Consider the following 18,374-nt stretch of genomic DNA (forward strand, 5'->3'; position numbering starts at 1 on the left):
AGGAATGGTTATATCGTAAGTGGTTGTGATGGTTATAGTACTCGTTTCGTCGACCATTCAAACGGTATTTCCGAATACGACAAGTACCGAAGCAATCTATCTTCGAAATCCTGCTGATGGCAAACGTACCTGCACTTCCATGCTCTGAACGGCGTAAAAAGTCAAAGGTTTTAACACTGGGTGGTGTACCATTTCGCCAACGGGTTTCACGATCCCATCGTAGAACATCTCAGAGGTGAACCTAGTGATGTCCTCGTGAGCACGGTAACTCTGGTGCAAGTGGATCCTGCAGGGATGCGTTTTCGGGTATGTCCCATAGATTCTTTCTAACAGACTTACACCCAGGCCCCGTTCGCTAGCCAGATCGCTGTATATTTCTGGTGCAAGTTGCATCTGGTCACCAGCGAGAACCAAGCGAGTTCGTGGAGTAGCTAGGGCCAACGGAGTCAGAACTTCGCATTCTAATGCTTGGGCAGCCTCGTCGATTATTATGTGCGTGAACGACAGATGGAAACTGGTTAGAGAGCTAGACATGGCTAAGGTGGTCACGATCAGACCACAATCTTTCAGGTCATCCTCGATCGGCGTGCGAAAGGTACCGTTCTCTTTCATCAGACTATACCCCTGAACCACTGGATGGACCTGAAATGGTGGAATGGTGAAATGGTGGAAGAGCAGAAAGAAATCTTCCATCGAGTAGAATCACGGGTCTAATTCTTCCACAGAGACGTACCGTATTCCTGGCTCTACCTTCGTAGTAAATTCTGATCGGTTTGAGTCGTGGATTCTTTTCGAATTTGTACCAAACGTCGAAGAATTCCTTCACGTAGAGATCCGCTGCGCTGTTGCTGTGCGTGCAAAGTAAAATCTTGGACTGGGTACACTCGGTGAGTAAGACTCTAATAGCCTGCGAAATGGTGAATGTTTTCCCGGTGCCAAATGGGCCTAATAACAAGATCGGTGGCATCAAAAAGTCAGTGGGATATGTTATCGCCGATAAAGCTTTCTTCTGCTTCGTGTTTAGCAAGCTGACCACGTTCTTGCATTCCACATCCAATATATCGGTTTCCTTCATATCCACGTAAATTTTGTTTAGAAAAACTAGCCCTATATCGGGCAAACTGTCCACCGACTTGTGCCATTCGCAGAATGGTAAACGATTCAATAGGAATTGCACTTGCACGTGCATATCCGTATCAGCCACCAAGTTCAACATATGCACGCACTTTTTCGACAATCTAACGTACACGGTCTGCATATACTTGTCCTCTATGTGCGCTTCGAATATCGTACTCGAGGTATGCGATAAACTCTTGAAGAGCACTTTATTGCAACCTCTCAGGAACAGCCTGCCGCTTTTCGTATCTTCTGAGATACTGCGGCTTAGCGGCAGCTGTGGTACAAATTCATCATACAATTTTCTTTTAACCAATTAAAACACGAAACAACTATACTAAATGTGAGCTTATATGTATTTGCGAGACTACCACTAATTGTACATTATTGTTCAAAGTAGCAGAAGAGTGTAGGAAGAAGAAGAAGAAAGGTATAATTGCTAAAAGGAACCGCACCTGAGCAAAGAGTTCACCATGCGGTGCATATTTGCCAATGGTGGATCCATCGCCTACAGAAGCCAAAACATAGTGACTTAAAAGACGCATGTACGAGGTCTCATTATATCTAGCTATCTGTTCGTGTCTAGCCAGCTCTTCTATAGTGATCAATTCATGAAGACGACCTCTATAATTTTCTGGTGTCAAACGATTATCAGTGAGAGACTCTTGAGTCAAGGAGAAATTACTTTTATCAGGATACGGATAGATCATGGACAGTTGATCTTCCTTTTTGTCTTTCGCAGATACAAAAGGTGACTCGAACCAACAAATTTGATATTTCTTATTATTCCATGTTTTTGGGTTCTGAGAAAACTGATAGTTTGTTGCTTTATTGATCCTGGAGGAATCTTCGGCTGGTAAACAGTCCATGCAAATTCTCTGAAATATCACTGGATACTCTCCAAAGTAGAAAACCACATTCTGGCGGTACGTGCCATATTTACTTGCAACAAAACCAATTTTGACATGATACAACAATTTCTCTGTTGCATTTCCACTTCCATGTTTATTCCTCAGGTCTGGATTGTACCATTCTTGACTGTTCGTAAATCCAATAGTTGCACCGTTATGCTTAACCGATTTCAGGTCAAAATTCTTGCGATTTTGATCCAACATTAATACTACTCTTTGCAACCGTTTACCTAAATGAATCATTTACCTTTGACAAATATTGTACCAAACAGAAATCTCAATGCTATATTTCTCTTCATAAATTACTCAACTCTTCAATTATTTAAAACGATAAGCTTTCGATACTTTAATATCATTTACAAACATTAATATTCTATCATTAATGTCATTTACAAACATTAATCCTTTATCTAATTATCTCAATGAATCTTTGTTACGACCAATGACAATCGAGTTTGTTAAACAGTTATGTAAACACACAGTTAGAAAACAATGACACTTACCATTGGCAAAAATCTTAAAATTCCAATTGAAAATCACATGCTTATCGGTTGATTGGCAATAAAGACTTTTATCCGGGATAATCAACACATCTTCTGATTGCTCGTACTTCATAATAACCTCTGGATTCTTCGATTTTAACCAATCATGGTGCAGTTTATTCGCGAATTCGGAAAGAAACGGAGGCTTAACCTCTTCCGCCATTCGATACGAAAAATCGACCATGGTCGCGGACAGAAATTCCGCATAATTTCGACAAGATACCGACATATTTGACTACATTATATTATACTGCACGATTGTTGATGTTTTCGAAGCAACAGATGCACCCATTTCAACACGCATTTCCACGATAACTCCACGATAACTATTGATCGAACACTGTGCGTAGGCTGCACGTGCAGACTAAACAATGCTGGAACGCAGTTGCCGCCATCTTGCGACTGTCGATGCACTCGTGAGTCTGGGCGAGTGACTTTATCGACGACTGGAGCCAGGAATTGAATATAAATAAATAAACAAAAAATTATTTATTTATTCATAATCAACGTTTATTACGAACATTACAATATAAAATTACACCGCGAAAGGAGATCACACACCGAAATGATCTTGTCAGAAATTAACAGTTAATTAAAGTATGACAATTCGTGTAACGACACAATTACGATAGTAATAGATGATACATTCCATCTTCAATTCTTCCATAGCGTACACAAATCAAGAGTTTCTCCACCTTTCGTTCCTATTTGCGCTTACATTCATCGCGAAATCAGATTAAAAACCCGCGATTCTTGCAATCCCCGCAGGCAGCTTTCGTGGCAAATAAACAAGCCAGAAAAAAACTCGTCAGATGGAAAGCGGCTTGTCTCACTCTCTCTCCCCACCTCCCACCCCCATCACCACTCCGTGCGATCCCGTGGAAATACCAGCGAAGATTCTCATGTAAATCGCGCAATGCTATCGAACCACCGGAAGTGGCTAAATGACGATCGCCATTATCCTGCGGCCTGGCGAAGGGCTCCGAGCGATTGAACCCGCGCGGAGAGAGGAGACCGAAGGGTGGGGGTAACAGGACGTTTGAAGAGTCTCCGCAAGAGGGACGGAGCGCAGAACCAGCGGAGTGGGATCGCGGTTAGCTCGACTGGCTTGAAAGCTTTCGAATCGTCGACCATTTCGTGCGTTGCTCCAGGTATTCCCCTTGATACCAGGCTATTCCATTTACCTCGACGCCTGAACCGTTACACGGAGCGGGGTCGCGCGGCGCGGGGAACCGATGAAAAAATGCTATTGGAATCTGCAGTCACGGGAGCTGACCAGTTTCCAACGCGAGATAAACTATTTGTCTGTTTTCCAACTTTCCCCCGGGGAAATCTAATGCGACGTTCGACGCTCTGTATGCGTGCTGGCTCGCGTGCCTGTGGACGGCCACTTTTAATTGTGTTCGAGAGGCACGCGCGGAACGATGGCCACGGGGGTCGCTTTTTCACGCGCACATCTGGGTTCGGGATGGTTCTTGCTGCTGCTGGTCTGTCGTCGATGCTCGCTCGGGCTTTAGGAACGGAGAGTGGACCGTTTGAACGGGAATGGGTCGTGGAACTAGTTACTCCCGTTAGTTTCTCGGTTGAGGTTAGGTTCGATAATATCGCGACGAGAACTTTTTGCGAAATATATGTATTATCGTTTATCGATTCCTGAAATCATTTGCTCGATCCACGAGCCTGAATTGCAACTTTGTATTGGCAAGGTGTACCTATACCGTTTGGATTTCGGGTGATCTCCGAGCTGTCTATAATTTGATATTTAGGAACAATGTATAACTGCGAAGGGGCGAAGGGGGTAAAATGAACGAGGGCTACATTGGCGTCGAATGTTTGGTTTTTTTATTACGATCACTGCAGTGGGACCGGTTGCAATTGCTCTGACTTGACTATACTGTGCATTCTATTTTCCTTTGGAGAAAGCTATTTACTTTCCCAAGAGGGTGAAGTTGGGACGCATGGAAGTAAACCACAGGGCCCGCGCGACTTGTTTATTACTTATTTACTAAGGGCCCAAATCGGTTTGGCTGAAAGTCAGTCTTTCTTCGCGAAGTTGAGTGCATCCCCACAACTGTTGTCACAAAATGCTACGAATTTTAATTTTATAGTATATAAATGCTAGATATTGATAGCTTGACAATTCCATAACATGCAAATCATCAAGTTTTGATACTTTCTTCAACGTAGTTATTCCAAAACCATGACTGCTGCACCGAAGGAGCGCGTTACCGTGGACCCCGAAATTTGTTGCAGAAAGGGACAGCCAAAGAAATGAATTCGCGATGCAAATTGCACGATAATGAAACCTATTTACGTTTTCATTAATGAAACTCTCGTTAACCAGGGTAATTCCGAACGGGATCGTTGAAAGGAGAGGACTCATCCGACTGTAACAGGTCATTCCTAAACAGAAAGAAACTGCCACGGGTAGGAGGAAGGGAGGAAAAAGAAAGGGCGGACAATGAACATTTACCGGGGCTTCAGTTCATCAGGAAATATTTTCATTCACCGCGCTTCCGTTAACGAAGCTCAAGATTATTAAGCCCGACGCGGCCCTCAAACGCTGCGGGACAAAAGCGCTTAAGCTTGTGTCGCTTTCATCAGCTACCCTTCGTCCCGGCAGTCGCAAAACGAAAATGGAAGGAAGAGTTGGGTCGAGGGGTTCGGAAACGGAAAACAACCACCGGTGAATGTCTCTTTAAGCCTTCTCGCTGAGGCAAAAACAGGAGAAAGACGAAAGAGAAAGAGGGGAAGAAAACGAAGGTAAAAGAAGGTGAAAGAGGCACAGAAAACGAAGGTAACAGGAGGTGAAAGAGGGAAAGAAAACGAAGGTAAAAGAAGGTGAAAAGGGTGAAAAAAACGAAGGTAAAAGAAGGTGAAAGAGGGGGCGAAAACGAAGTCAAAAGGAGGAGAAAGAAGAGGAGAAAGCGAAGATAAAGAAGAGGAAAGAGGAGGAGAAAACGAAAGCAAAAGTTGGAGAAAAAGGTAATCTCAATGGAACGACATAACGAGCCTGATTTCGTGCAAGTCCGCGCAGCTAGGGGGTGCGAAAAATCGCGACCTGACGCGGTGGACAGGAACTTCTTATCTAGGGGAAATTCGCGTTCATCTAGTTACATTATATCAGTCGGATCGCCAGATGTTGGCAAAAGGCGCGATAGGAGCCTTAAGAAGGGGCGAAGTGGGTGGTGCTGCGCGATAAATTCATCCGCTGCTCGCGATTAAAATGACGAACGCAACGAGATAGCGGGGCCTGGCTCGATAAAAAGGAACTAGAAAACCCGTCGACGTTTTTCCCTGGGTCACGAGAAAAACAGGAGAAAGAGCAAAAAGGAAGGAGACACGACGAAAGCGACTAAAAACGAAGGGGAAGAGCAACACGCAGCGAAGGTGCAGGTCTGGAGGGATGGTCCGGTGGAGCAGAGCTGAAAACGGGACAGGGGTTGAGACTGCGGAAGAAGCGCGAGCTCCGGGGATGAGTTTGGATTGCTCGCATATATCGCTAATTAAAATCTGTCGCCTAGTGCATGACCGTTCTTGCGAAGAGCGAAGAGGAATGGAAGAGGAGAGACAGAGTTGACGCAGGATGGCCTGGCGCGCTGGAAATATCGGGACTGCGGGTGCAACGAGGCGGGCGGCGCGGGGAGGGTGCAAGTAACGGGCGAAAACGTCGAAATCGAGCTAACGAGAGGATTCGTTATATCGGACGGAGCCGGAATATAAAGAATTGTCGTTATCGCATCCCTGACGCGGACGCGCGCGAATATGTGCTCGCTGGGGCAGGGTCAGTTTTTTAATCGAGTTTCTGCGCCCGCTTCCGGCTTACCTTCCGCCTACCAACTCACATCCAGAGACTCGAACGCTGGGTATCAGTCGGTTATTAGAAACCGGCTTTTCTTCTTCCGTCTGCGCTCACGCGTGCAGGCAAAAATGAACGGTGGGTGCCGTTGTGAGAGGTATTCCAGTTCCGCCGGTGGTGCAAGCAAAGGGAGAGAATAGAAAAAGGCTGGATGAGATTGTTTCGAGGGTGGATTAAACAGGTCATGGATAACGATGCTTCGTTAAGACAAGTGATTCGAGAGATCAGGTAGCGTGGAGTTCAAGATGCTGATCGATGTTGTTGGTTTAGTCTGTGAAGAACAGGATCTCTGGTACTTTGGATGATCTGTGCTTTGCAATTGATCTAGTACGAAGAATATTATTCTGGAATAATATGGGGATCATCGCTGAAAGATCACTGAAAGATCATCGTGGACCCAAGACGCTGTCAAAGGCAATAACGACAAAACTGAATTAAATAGGACTTGGGATTGGTCTTTGCCTTATCAGCTGGCACCGAACCATCTCTTTACAATCTTTGGTTACTAATAGACTTGCTCAAAAGTCCAACAGAATGTACCAAGTAACCGATCTAGTGGAAACTCTATTAACGTAGCAGGTAGCTCACAGCTCACACATATAACTGGCAAATCGCTGCACGCGACCTTCAGGTTATCCTCTAAGTACACAGGACCCCTACTGCGATGTTAGACACCGGTACTACCTCTGTGTCCTCCAGAGACCGCATCACTCAGAGTATCCGTACGAGGAAATAGACACGCACCAGACCATATGCCTCTGGCAACTGTGACGAGACTCGTCGTTTCGCCGATATTTAAGAAAATAGCCACAGATGCGATGGCGATATGCGACTATGATGTACTCCTGGTCTAAAGACCACTCAGTTGCACAATCGTGAGCTGAAATGGGCCGATCTAGAGGACCCAAGACGCTGTTAAAGGCAAAATCGATCACAAAACTGAACTTAATAAGACTTGGAATTGGTCTTTGCCTTATCAGCTGGCACCGAACCATCTCTTTACAATCTTCGGCTACTAATAGACTCGCTGAGAGGTCTAACAGAATGTACCTAGTAACCGATATAGTAGAAACTTTATTAACATAGCAGGTAGCTTAACGTTTCCAATGCACACTGCTCCCAGGCTCGAGAAACTTCACAGCTCACATATATAACTGACAAATCGTTGCACGCGTCCTTCAGATTATCCTCTAAGTACACAGTACCCCTACTGCGATGTTAGACATCGGTGCTACCTCTGTGTCCTCCAGAGACCGCATCACTCAGAGTATCCGTACGAAGAATTGACACGCACCAGACCATGTGCCTCTGGCAACTGTGACGAGATTCGTCGTTTCGCCGGTATTTAAGAAAATAGCCACAGCTGCGATGGCGACACACGACTATGGTATACTCTAGATCTAAAGAGCACGCAGCTGCACGATCCTGAGCCGAATTGGGCCGAGCTAGAGGAACGAGGAGGGCGGAAACGTGGCAGGTAGCGATCGCGAAAGCTCATTAGGACCCATCGTGGGACGAAGCAACGACAGTCGAACGACGTTCAGGAGTTGTCCAGGTTCGATTGGTTTCTCTCCCTTGCTCTCTCCATCTGGTCCAACGAGTGGACCAATCCCGGGCGCAGGATGTCGGGCTGTCACAGCTGCGGATGTCAGGTGAACGGTGTCGCGTGAACGGCCAAAGTCAAGCGCACCTGGCTCGTTTATTCCGGTAATTTATACGACACCTCGTCACTTACGCCGACTAACACTGGTCCACGGTGAAATCGATACATCCTTTCGACCCCATGCTGCCTGGCCACGCTGTCGGCTGCGATACACCCGCACCTATCCGCGCTTGTTTCCAGGTCGAGCAGAGTCCCAGCCAAGAGATGACGGATAATGGAGTCTAGCCGGAAGTATCGGGCACTTGGCGGTCGAATTTTCCACTGATCGATAAGCTTCGCAAATCTTTTAACTTCGGAATTGTATACTCCACGCCTGATGCTCGGGAATTGGAGGTTGGATATTGGAAAATGCGGTTTCGTTGGGGGTAGCTCAGGACTTTGACGTCCAATATTTGCAAATTGAATTTCCAGGCTTGTTTACGTTTTACTCGGCTGACATTCGGAATCCGAGGGAAGTTCAGGTTACAAAGGGCCAGTGGAAACGGGACGTTTAGCAACGACGAAGGTTAGAGAGTCATTAATCGAATTCCATTGTTGCACCGAGGTGCAGAATACGGATGGAGAACTCGATTAAAATTTGCTTGAAGTTCGACGTGTCGTTGGAGTTTGTTCGCGGTTGAGAAATTAATTTCGATCGGGAACCTGTTGGATGACTTCGGAAATCGCGTTTGCGTCTTGTCATTGCTGTCTGTAAAATGCTCCCCGAAGGACTTCCTGAATTCCTTCGATTTTCACGCTGACGGGCAAAGATTCGAGATTTTTTTGCACGTATTCGCGAAAGATTCGTAGCTTTATGCCGTTCGACTGCGATTGATGTATCGTTGACTAACGAGAATACGAGATTTCAAGCAGTGGTCGAAATTGCAGGCTGGTACCCGAAATTAGGGGCATGTTCAACAACCCTAGATTACATCCTCGCATTCCGCGCACTGCAAATTGTGCTCAACCTGCAGAAAATTTGGGTAAAGCTTCTCTTGGTATTCCGGGCTCGCATTCCAATCTGACACTCAAGCTTCCTTTTTGCCTTTGCAAAAACTCGCATAATTATCGGGTAACGTCTAGTAATATTTTGAACCTAGATTCAAGAGAAGGATGGAATTCTAGGTAGCACACTCGATTAATTTTAAATGATCCAATTAAGCTAATTCCTTCATCACCAAGACTACCATAGCAACGAAGATAATGTTAAATTTCAGATTATTCTTGTCTTCAGTTGACATTTTAATCGGTATCGTATCATGGAGTGTGAGTATTCCAGTCTTGGGACAGCGAGGTTCTTAACCTTTTAGGCACAATGCGCCATTATGGATGTCATCTTTCTGATCGACGTGCCACTATAGTGGCTCACTCTAGTGGCTCACTCGCTCACTCGTTGGAATTAAATGATCGTTTTCATATCTTTTGTTTTTTCTCCTTCACCATTTTTGTCTACGCAACGCTTAATAACAGTGTTGGCAGTATATAGACAGAATGTACAGTCTTTGTTTTTAATACGTCAGTATCAGATATGAATTGTTGCTTATCATTTAAACAAATATACCATTTACTTCCTTAATCATCTAAAACTTCATTCCAATGAACTCGCGTAGGGAATAGCACTGTCCGTCACACGTTGCAGTGTTGTGTCATTTACGCGTAATTCGAGTTGAACTCTGTCATACAGAGAAACAGCCCCGCGCAGAATTCAGCCATGCCTAAAGGGTTAGCCCTTTGGTACGGAGGAGCTGGCCGCAGTTATACATTCGTGGTACGAGGAAGTTTTCCGCAAGAGTGGCTGCTCTGGAAGCCAGGAAAACGTGTTTTGCGGTATTCATAGAAATCTAGAGCGTGATTGACACTAAATTTTTCATTCGGATCGCGACAGTCATCGGTGACGTTTCGCGGATGCCGCCAATAGGCGACGGTAGTACCCAGAGAACGTTTCATGGCCGCCGCCAATGGGCGACAGTAGTACCGAAAGGGTTATTTAAGGGTATTTACCCCGATATCCTCAAAAATCGCTACAATCTCGAACTACTCTGACTCAAATCTCGAAACCCGGCTGTAAACACCGAAACTCACCGGTAAACAGGCATTCCATGCCTACCAACCTCTCTGACTCCCCCAGTCAGGCACTCGAAGCGGAAACTAACCTAACTCGCGGACTCAGGGAAGTTGCTGCCATCGTTACGCGAGTCCAAGGGCGAAATACGGGCAACGATCGTTTCGTAACTGTTAACAGTGCGTGGCTGGGTGCGACAAAAGCGTGAAATCGCCTGGGAAAGGGGAGAAAGTCGCGACGCGAGATAACGCAGCGCGAAAGACGCCCGCGTCGGCCGCCATTGTGTCACGTCGGGGACAATGGCGCCCGGGATGTCCCTATCTTCCGCCTGCAAGTTGATATCGCGATTGGATCGCGGTCCAATTGTAATTGGACACTCCAGCAGACACGGACGTTGTCTATGTAAGGAAAAGAATTCGCAGACACCGAGAGGCTGACTTTCCACGCCGACTTATCGATTCCAATTTACTCGGGTAATTGAGACCTGTTCGAGCTCCGTGTCGGACAAACGATCATGAGCTTGTTCTTAAGGCGTGACCCGTGATTTCCTAGGAATTTAGATGGGAGGAGGGCTGATGATGTAAGTGGATGTCTGTTGGAACGAATTAATTCGGAGAGAGAGAGAGAGATGGAGAAGATTCATCTGGCGAGTAGATGAGGATTTGGACTGAGGATGTTTGTATGTCTGTTTTCTTTAATTGCTTCCTGTTTGACGAAACGAGAGCGACAAATATTAACCCTTTGCACTCGGGAGGCGACGCTCAGTCATATAAATCAGATTCTAAAGATCGTTATTAATTAATATCTCGAATTTAAAATTGTCCACGTGGAATATGGAGATAAAATAATTCTATGTATTATTGTTGATTTGCACTTATTATTTACCGTTTTGAAAATATCGTCGACTTTATGGCGGAAAGTCTTCGAATTACTATGTTTCTGTAACGAAAAGATCGTCGAGTGTAAAGGGTTAATTTTATTTCGTCTCGATGTTGCTTCATGAGCTAGATTGTGCATCTAAAACTCAGTCGTCGAGTCCTTGAGGAGAGAAGTTCTGAAAGTCAGTCGATATTTAGTGACAGTTAGTAGTTAGTCGAGCTAGTCGAGTCAGCTGTTAGTTAAGTTAATCGAGTTAGTCGTTAAAGTCGGAGTATAGAACAGTCGGAGTCTGTGTGACTCTCTGCAATATACTTTGTGTCGCGAATAAAACACAGTCGAGTCATTGTGATCTTGTGAAATATAGCATTGTTTCACGAATAAAACACAGTCGAGTCTTTGTGACCTTTTGCAATGTAGTCTGTACCACGAATAAAACACAGTCGAGTCTTTGTGACCTTCTGTAATATACTTTGTATCGCGAATAAAACACAGTCGAATCTTTGTGATCTTCTGCAATATAGTATTGTTTCACAAATAAAACACAGTCGATTCTTTGTGACCTTCTGCAATATACTCTGTACCACAAATAAAACACAGTCGAGTCTTTGTGACCTTTTGCAATATAGTCTGTACCACGAATAAAACACAGTCGAGTCATTGTAACCTTCTGTAATATAATATTGTGTCACGAATAAAATATAGTCGAGTCTTTGTGACCTTCTGCAATATACCATTGTCTCACGAATAAAACACAGTCGAGTCATTGTGACCTTCTGTAATATAGCGTTGTCTCGCGAATAAAACACAGTCGAGTCTTTGTGACCTTCTGCAATATAGTATTGTTTCACAAATAAAACACAGTCGAGTCTTTGTGACCTTCTGCAATATACTCTGTACCACAAATAAAACACAGTCGAGTCTTTGTGACCTTCTGTAATATACTTTCTATCGCGAAGTCGGTGACGTTTCGCAGATGCCGCCAATAGGCGACGGTAGTACCCAGAGAACGTTTCATGGCCGCCGCCAATGGGCGACAGTAGTACCGAAAGGGTTATTTAAGGGTATTTACCCCGATATCCTCAAAAATCGCTACAATCTCGAACTACTCTGACTCAAATCTCGAAACCCGGCTGTAAACACCGAAACTCACCGGTAAACAGGCATTCCATGCCTACCAACCTCTCTGACTCCCCCAGTCAGGCACTCGAAGCGGAAACTAACCTAACTCGCGGACTCAGGGAAGTTGCTGCCATCGTTACGCGAGTCCAAGGGCGAAATACGGGCAACGATCGTTTCGTAACTGTTAACAGTGCGTGGCTGGGTGCGACAAAAGCGTGAAATCGCCTGGGAAAGGGGAGAAAGTCGCGACGCGAGATAACGCAGCGCGAAAGACGCCCGCGTCGGCCGCCATTGTGTCACGTCGGGGACAATGGCGCCCGGGATGTCCCTATCTTCCGCCTGCAAGTTGATATCGCGATTGGATCGCGGTCCAATTGTAATTGGACACTCCAGCAGACACGGACGTTGTCTATGTAAGGAAAAGAATTCGCAGACACCGAGAGGCTGACTTTCCACGCCGACTTATCGATTCCAATTTACTCGGGTAATTGAGACCTGTTCGAGCTCCGTGTCGGACAAACGATCATGAGCTTGTTCTTAAGGCGTGACCCGTGATTTCCTAGGAATTTAGATGGGAGGAGGGCTGATGATGTAAGTGGATGTCTGTTGGAACGAATTAATTCGGAGAGAGAGAGAGAGATGGAGAAGATTCATCTGGCGAGTAGATGAGGATTTGGACTGAGGATGTTTGTATGTCTGTTTTCTTTAATTGCTTCCTGTTTGACGAAACGAGAGCGACAAATATTAACCCTTTGCACTCGGGAGGCGACGCTCAGTCATATAAATCAGATTCTAAAGATCGTTATTAATTAATATCTCGAATTTAAAATTGTCCACGTGGAATATGGAGATAAAATAATTCTATGTATTATTGTTGATTTGCACTTATTATTTACCGTTTTGAAAATATCGTCGACTTTATGGCGGAAAGTCTTCGAATTACTATGTTTCTGTAACGAAAAGATCGTCGAGTGTAAAGGGTTAATTTTATTTCGTCTCGATGTTGCTTCATGAGCTAGATTGTGCATCTAAAACTCAGTCGTCGAGTCCTTGAGGAGAGAAGTTCTGAAAGTCAGTCGATATTTAGTGACAGTTAGTAGTTAGTCGAGCTAGTCGAGTCAGCTGTTAGTTAAGTTAATCGAGTTAGTCGTTAAAGTCGGAGTATAGAACAGTCGGAGTCTGTGTGACTCTCTGCAATATACTTTGTGTCGCGAATAAAACACAGTCGAGTCATTGTGATCTTGTGAAATATAGCATTGTTTCACGAATAAAACACAGTCGAGTCTTTGTGACCTTTTGCAATGTAGTCTGTACCACGAATAAAACACAGTCGAGTCTTTGTGACCTTCTGTAATATACTTTGTATCGCGAATAAAACACAGTCGAATCTTTGTGATCTTCTGCAATATAGTATTGTTTCACAAATAAAACACAGTCGATTCTTTGTGACCTTCTGCAATATACTCTGTACCACAAATAAAACACAGTCGAGTCTTTGTGACCTTTTGCAATATAGTCTGTACCACGAATAAAACACAGTCGAGTCATTGTAACCTTCTGTAATATAATATTGTGTCACGAATAAAATATAGTCGAGTCTTTGTGACCTTCTGCAATATACCATTGTCTCACGAATAAAACACAGTCGAGTCATTGTGACCTTCTGTAATATAGCGTTGTCTCGCGAATAAAACACAGTCGAGTCTTTGTGACCTTCTGCAATATAGTATTGTTTCACAAATAAAACACAGTCGAGTCTTTGTGACCTTCTGCAATATACTCTGTACCACAAATAAAACACAGTCGAGTCTTTGTGACCTTCTGTAATATACTTTCTATCGCGAATAAAACACAATCGAATCTTTGTGACTTTCTGCTCTATACCTTTGTATCACGAGTAAAACACAGTCTAATCAGTGATTCACGGGGTAACATCTTTGTTCGACACCTCATTTATTTACCCTCTCCACCTTAATCCCCTTCGTTATATATAGCTATTTATCATCGTCATCCTATTACATGTAATTCTGTCAATGTCATTCGTATATTCACCAAACTTATTACGAATCGGTATTTAATTCCGGAGTTAATAAATACAACGATTTTTCGCGACGTGTCACTGTCGAAACAATCGCGCACGTGATTAAAAGTTCGTTCCATAGGAGCCATCATCATCGACCGCAGAGCCGACGAAAGCGCGTGGTCGTCGAAATTCATCCCCCAAAACGCGTGGAAAAACAGCTGACGCTGGTTTCGGTCTTGTCCCCCTACTCGGTCAATTATTTCGTGACACCCGTAAGTATGGCTGATTAGGAAGGGAACGGGTGGGTGTCACGGCGGATGCACGTGGGAAATCGGGAATCAAGATTTAATCTAATAACTCTGTTGGGATCTAATGGCGGAGAATAATTTATCGGGCCCGGCCGAGCGGGAGCTTTCGTGGATTATTAAGCCGGTCTCGGCGGTCTCACTGCTCATCCCGGAATAGCCCGCGACAATGCCAATTTTGCTAGAGATCTGAACATCATCGACTATTTAGTCGTGTGATACGTTCATCATCTATCGACGTAGATCACCATGATTTATTGTAACGAGGGTAATAAGACCCGTGTCCGTTCCTCGTTAATGATGCAGGGCGTTGATCGATATTCGCTTCAGGGGAACTAAAAACGCTATTTTTTACTCCTTTTCGACTTGATTTGAATTTTCAGATATTTCTTATTGTATGTGATATACGTGAAATGAAATCCTGGAAATGCAAAATTTGAATTTCGCGCCATTTGTAAGGTATTGCCAACGAAAAGGAAAGAAAAGTATGACAGCTGACAGTTCAGGGTTATTAACCTTTTGCTCTAGAGAGGTGCTCTTCAGTCACCGTTTGATAAAATTTCAAAGATCGATACTAATTAATATGTCAAATTTAGAACAATGTAGGTAGGTATCGAAATCAAATAATTCTGTGTTAATTATTATACGAATTCTTATTTACTGCTCCGAAGAATATCGTCAGCTTTATAGCAGAAAATCTTTGAACTCCTGCTCTTCTTTAGCTATAAAATCGTCGAGTGCAAAGGGGTTAAAAATGGAGCCCTAAACGAAAGAACAAAGCGTCTTCGTTGTTGAGTTATATTTTCAATACAATTTTTAATTAATAATCTGGATTTTCTATTAAAATTGCTTCTTGCCTGAATTTTTGGACATTCAATATATATTTATATAGATTTAAAATTGATATTTGAGAAAAAGTAAAAAGGGGATCTTTAGTCTCTTTGAACTTGCTTTGGATTGTCAGATATTTCATAGTATGTATAGTCTATATAAAAATAAGATTCTGGAAATATTATATATAGATTTAAAATTGATGTTGAGAAAATTAGCTTCGAAAAAAATTGGCTTCTCAATGGCCTTGGAAACGCCCATCGTTAAAAACTAATAATGCTAATGGAATTCTCGCGTGTGTGTCAACTTAAATAGGACACCCTATGAAATAATTATACCAACTCTTTAGTTCAGTGGTGTTGGGTGTCGTTGATGAAGACTTTTAAACTCGTCTGTCTGACCTATTGTCTTTATTATACTTGAATATATGGGCTGAATACTTGATACAGATCCATTTTATATAGTTTTCTACATACTTAAATTGTACAGACTTAAAATTTGGAAAAGAAAAAAATGAAAATTTTGAAACTAATAAAGAATTAATTCACCAAACTGTAGATCATTAACAAATCATGCTAATTTGTAAAAATTGAGATCCATATGATAAATTTGGTATTTAAAAAATTGGTTCGTGGGATAATCTATGGTATTGGGACTTGACCATTTTATTAACTCTGGGTTTTATGGTTACGCATAAAAATATGCTTGGAACCTGGCAAATAATAACAGGATTACACTGGTGCAGTACCAAAAGCGAATTAACCGAGGGAAAATGTAAAGAAACGAAGTAAAAGTGAGAGCAAGAAAATGATTGAATATCGCGAAGCATTTTCGGCGTTTAATTGGAAACAAGAGCAAACATTGAAATATACCACTGTCATTGTTCCGTTTCGTCTTTTTCCACGGCGGTTGTACCGCTCCGAGATAATGGAAGTACAAATGAGGTACTTAGGCCAGGGAGAACCGAGTGGAAAGTTTCACGGTGCGATACTCTAAGATGCTAAATACAACCAGGACCGCGTACTTAATCACTTTCTCCACAGTTTTATTCGCGATACGGCAAACAACTTACTCGACTCGTCTCTCGTCGTTGTTACAGCCTCTCGCATCCCAGCGACCAGTATTTCCTTCCATTTCGATCTTACCTGCACAGAAAGATATAAATTCATCAATTCGCTTGAACTGTATATTAAAATATACTTTCAGAAAATTACAGTGGAAAAGAATTTTTAAATTAACCCTTCTCTCTATGATTTTCTTGTACCATAAAAATATTCTTGAGAAAATTGAAGCAAACAATTGCTTTACGATTCTTTTCCACCATCAAAATATTATTTTAAAAATTAAAATAGAGGGAAATTATTAAATTAATTGCTTGCTCCGTGATTTTCTTATGCCATAAAAATATACTTGAAAAAATTATAGCAAACAATTGCTTTATGATTCTCTTCCACCATCAAAATATTCCTTAAAAAATTAGAATGATGTGTAATTATTAAATTAATTAGTTACTCCATGATTTTGTTATACTATAAAAATATACTTGAAAAAATTATAGCAAACAATTGCTTTATAATTTCTTTCCATCACCAAACTGTTCTATTAAAAAATTGGAATGAAAGAAAATTATTAAATTAATTACTTGTTTTATAATATTTTCGCAACATCAAAATATACTATAAAAATTGGATTAAGATAAATAATTTAATTAAATTATTAATTCGCTTTATAATTCTTTTGTACCACAAAAACATACTTTAAAAAATTCCAATGGAAAGAGATTATTAAATTAAATTTCCTACGTGATATCTTTATTCCATGAAAATATACTTAAAAGGATTACAAAGAAAAAGGATAATTTAATTAAATTAACAACCTGCTGTACGATTTTTACATGAAAGAAGCTCGAGCAGCTACTCCACTGTATTGTTTGCTAGCACAAGGGCACTTTGTAATATTAAAATATCCTGGTCGAATTTTCATTTAACAATTTTCAGTACACGACTCGAAACTGAAATCAAAAGTCAAACTAACATTCACTCTCCTTTATTCCATTAAAATAACCATTCTTGCTAGAACCATAAGTCAATATAGTAATACAAATGCTTAAAGAAGAAGAACCACGACAGAATTAAAGATGGAAAGGGCATTGATTCCCTTATTTCCTCGTCTTCCACTGAAAATACACCAAGGAAATTGCACGCTACAAATTGCCACAGATAATACATTCTGCTAAATTTCCAGACTTTATTTGTGAAGCACGAATGCCCGCCAGACATGCGACCAGCGTGACACGGCCCGCCATTTTGACGTTGGCGAACGTACAAAATGGTCGTACTTCAAGTGCAATCGGTCTTACACGACGCAGCCAGAAAATCGTGCAGACTTGTAGCCGGAAATGTGTTTCTTCTTGCCTCCATCTTCCACCGAAGCGTGCACAAAAAGACAACCCCTGACACGCGATTTAAGTTACATAACCCGTTACTTTCGCCGCGATTACGCGAAAATCACGGTTCATTTATCAGCCCCCGGAGCGGCCGGTTTTCCTCCTAAACAGGAACTCGCTGTAAAATATGCATGAAAAATGCAACTGGACACGCAACGTGTTTTGAACCGCGGATCAAGGGAAAATCAGCTATCGTGTCAGTTATGGCGCACTTTTTTTAACGTGATTACGGTAATAACCCCCGATTACGGATTATCTTTTGATTGGTTTATTCGAATATTTACGACGGACTTCTCTCGCACGTTCGAATACATCTACCAGGGTTAAAATATTTACGGGGCACGAAGTATAAATATTTGTAAAAATGAAAATCCCCTGGCGATATTTTATGGGATTTTTCTAAAATGCTATTTTAGAAAAATACGTGGCAGATAAATCGGAATCGACGTCGGTGAGGAAATATATTTATTCGCATATTTTAATCGGTGATTCGGGAACGAGAAATATGATGAGGAAAATAATACGCGATTTTTTGATATTCTGATAATTTTAACGTTTGGAAAAAAATATTGCTATCTCGATACGAGTAATGTTTGAAGAGATAAATATTTATTTTAAATATGAGAAATAAAGTTTTAA

General features: G+C 42.4%; 2 protein-coding genes across 2 annotated transcripts in view; one reads left to right on the forward strand and one right to left on the reverse strand.

Moving 5' to 3' along the window:
- The window catches only part of LOC108552241 (probable helicase with zinc finger domain), a 4,766-nt gene extending 1,887 nt beyond the window's left edge, over positions 1 to 2,879 (reverse strand). The window contains exons 1-4 of the mRNA XM_017906678.1: positions 2,531 to 2,879; positions 1,572 to 2,257; positions 734 to 1,393; positions 130 to 642 (exon numbers count right to left, since the gene is read on the reverse strand). Of these exons, the coding sequence (XP_017762167.1) occupies positions 130 to 642; positions 734 to 1,393; positions 1,572 to 2,257; positions 2,531 to 2,798 (2,127 nt within the window). The 5' untranslated portion in view covers positions 2,799 to 2,879. The remainder of the gene's footprint in view (positions 1 to 129; positions 643 to 733; positions 1,394 to 1,571; positions 2,258 to 2,530) is intronic.
- Positions 1 to 18,374, forward strand: part of PH4alphaEFB (prolyl 4-hydroxylase subunit alpha-1) — a 153,732-nt gene that overhangs the window by 110,800 nt on the left and 24,558 nt on the right. The gene's annotated exons all lie outside the window — the stretch shown is intronic.

Source organism: Eufriesea mexicana, unplaced genomic scaffold (genome assembly GCF_001483705.2).
Source record: "Eufriesea mexicana isolate 0111107269 unplaced genomic scaffold, ASM148370v2 scaffold5767, whole genome shotgun sequence".
NCBI lineage: Eukaryota > Metazoa > Arthropoda > Insecta > Hymenoptera > Apidae > Eufriesea > Eufriesea mexicana.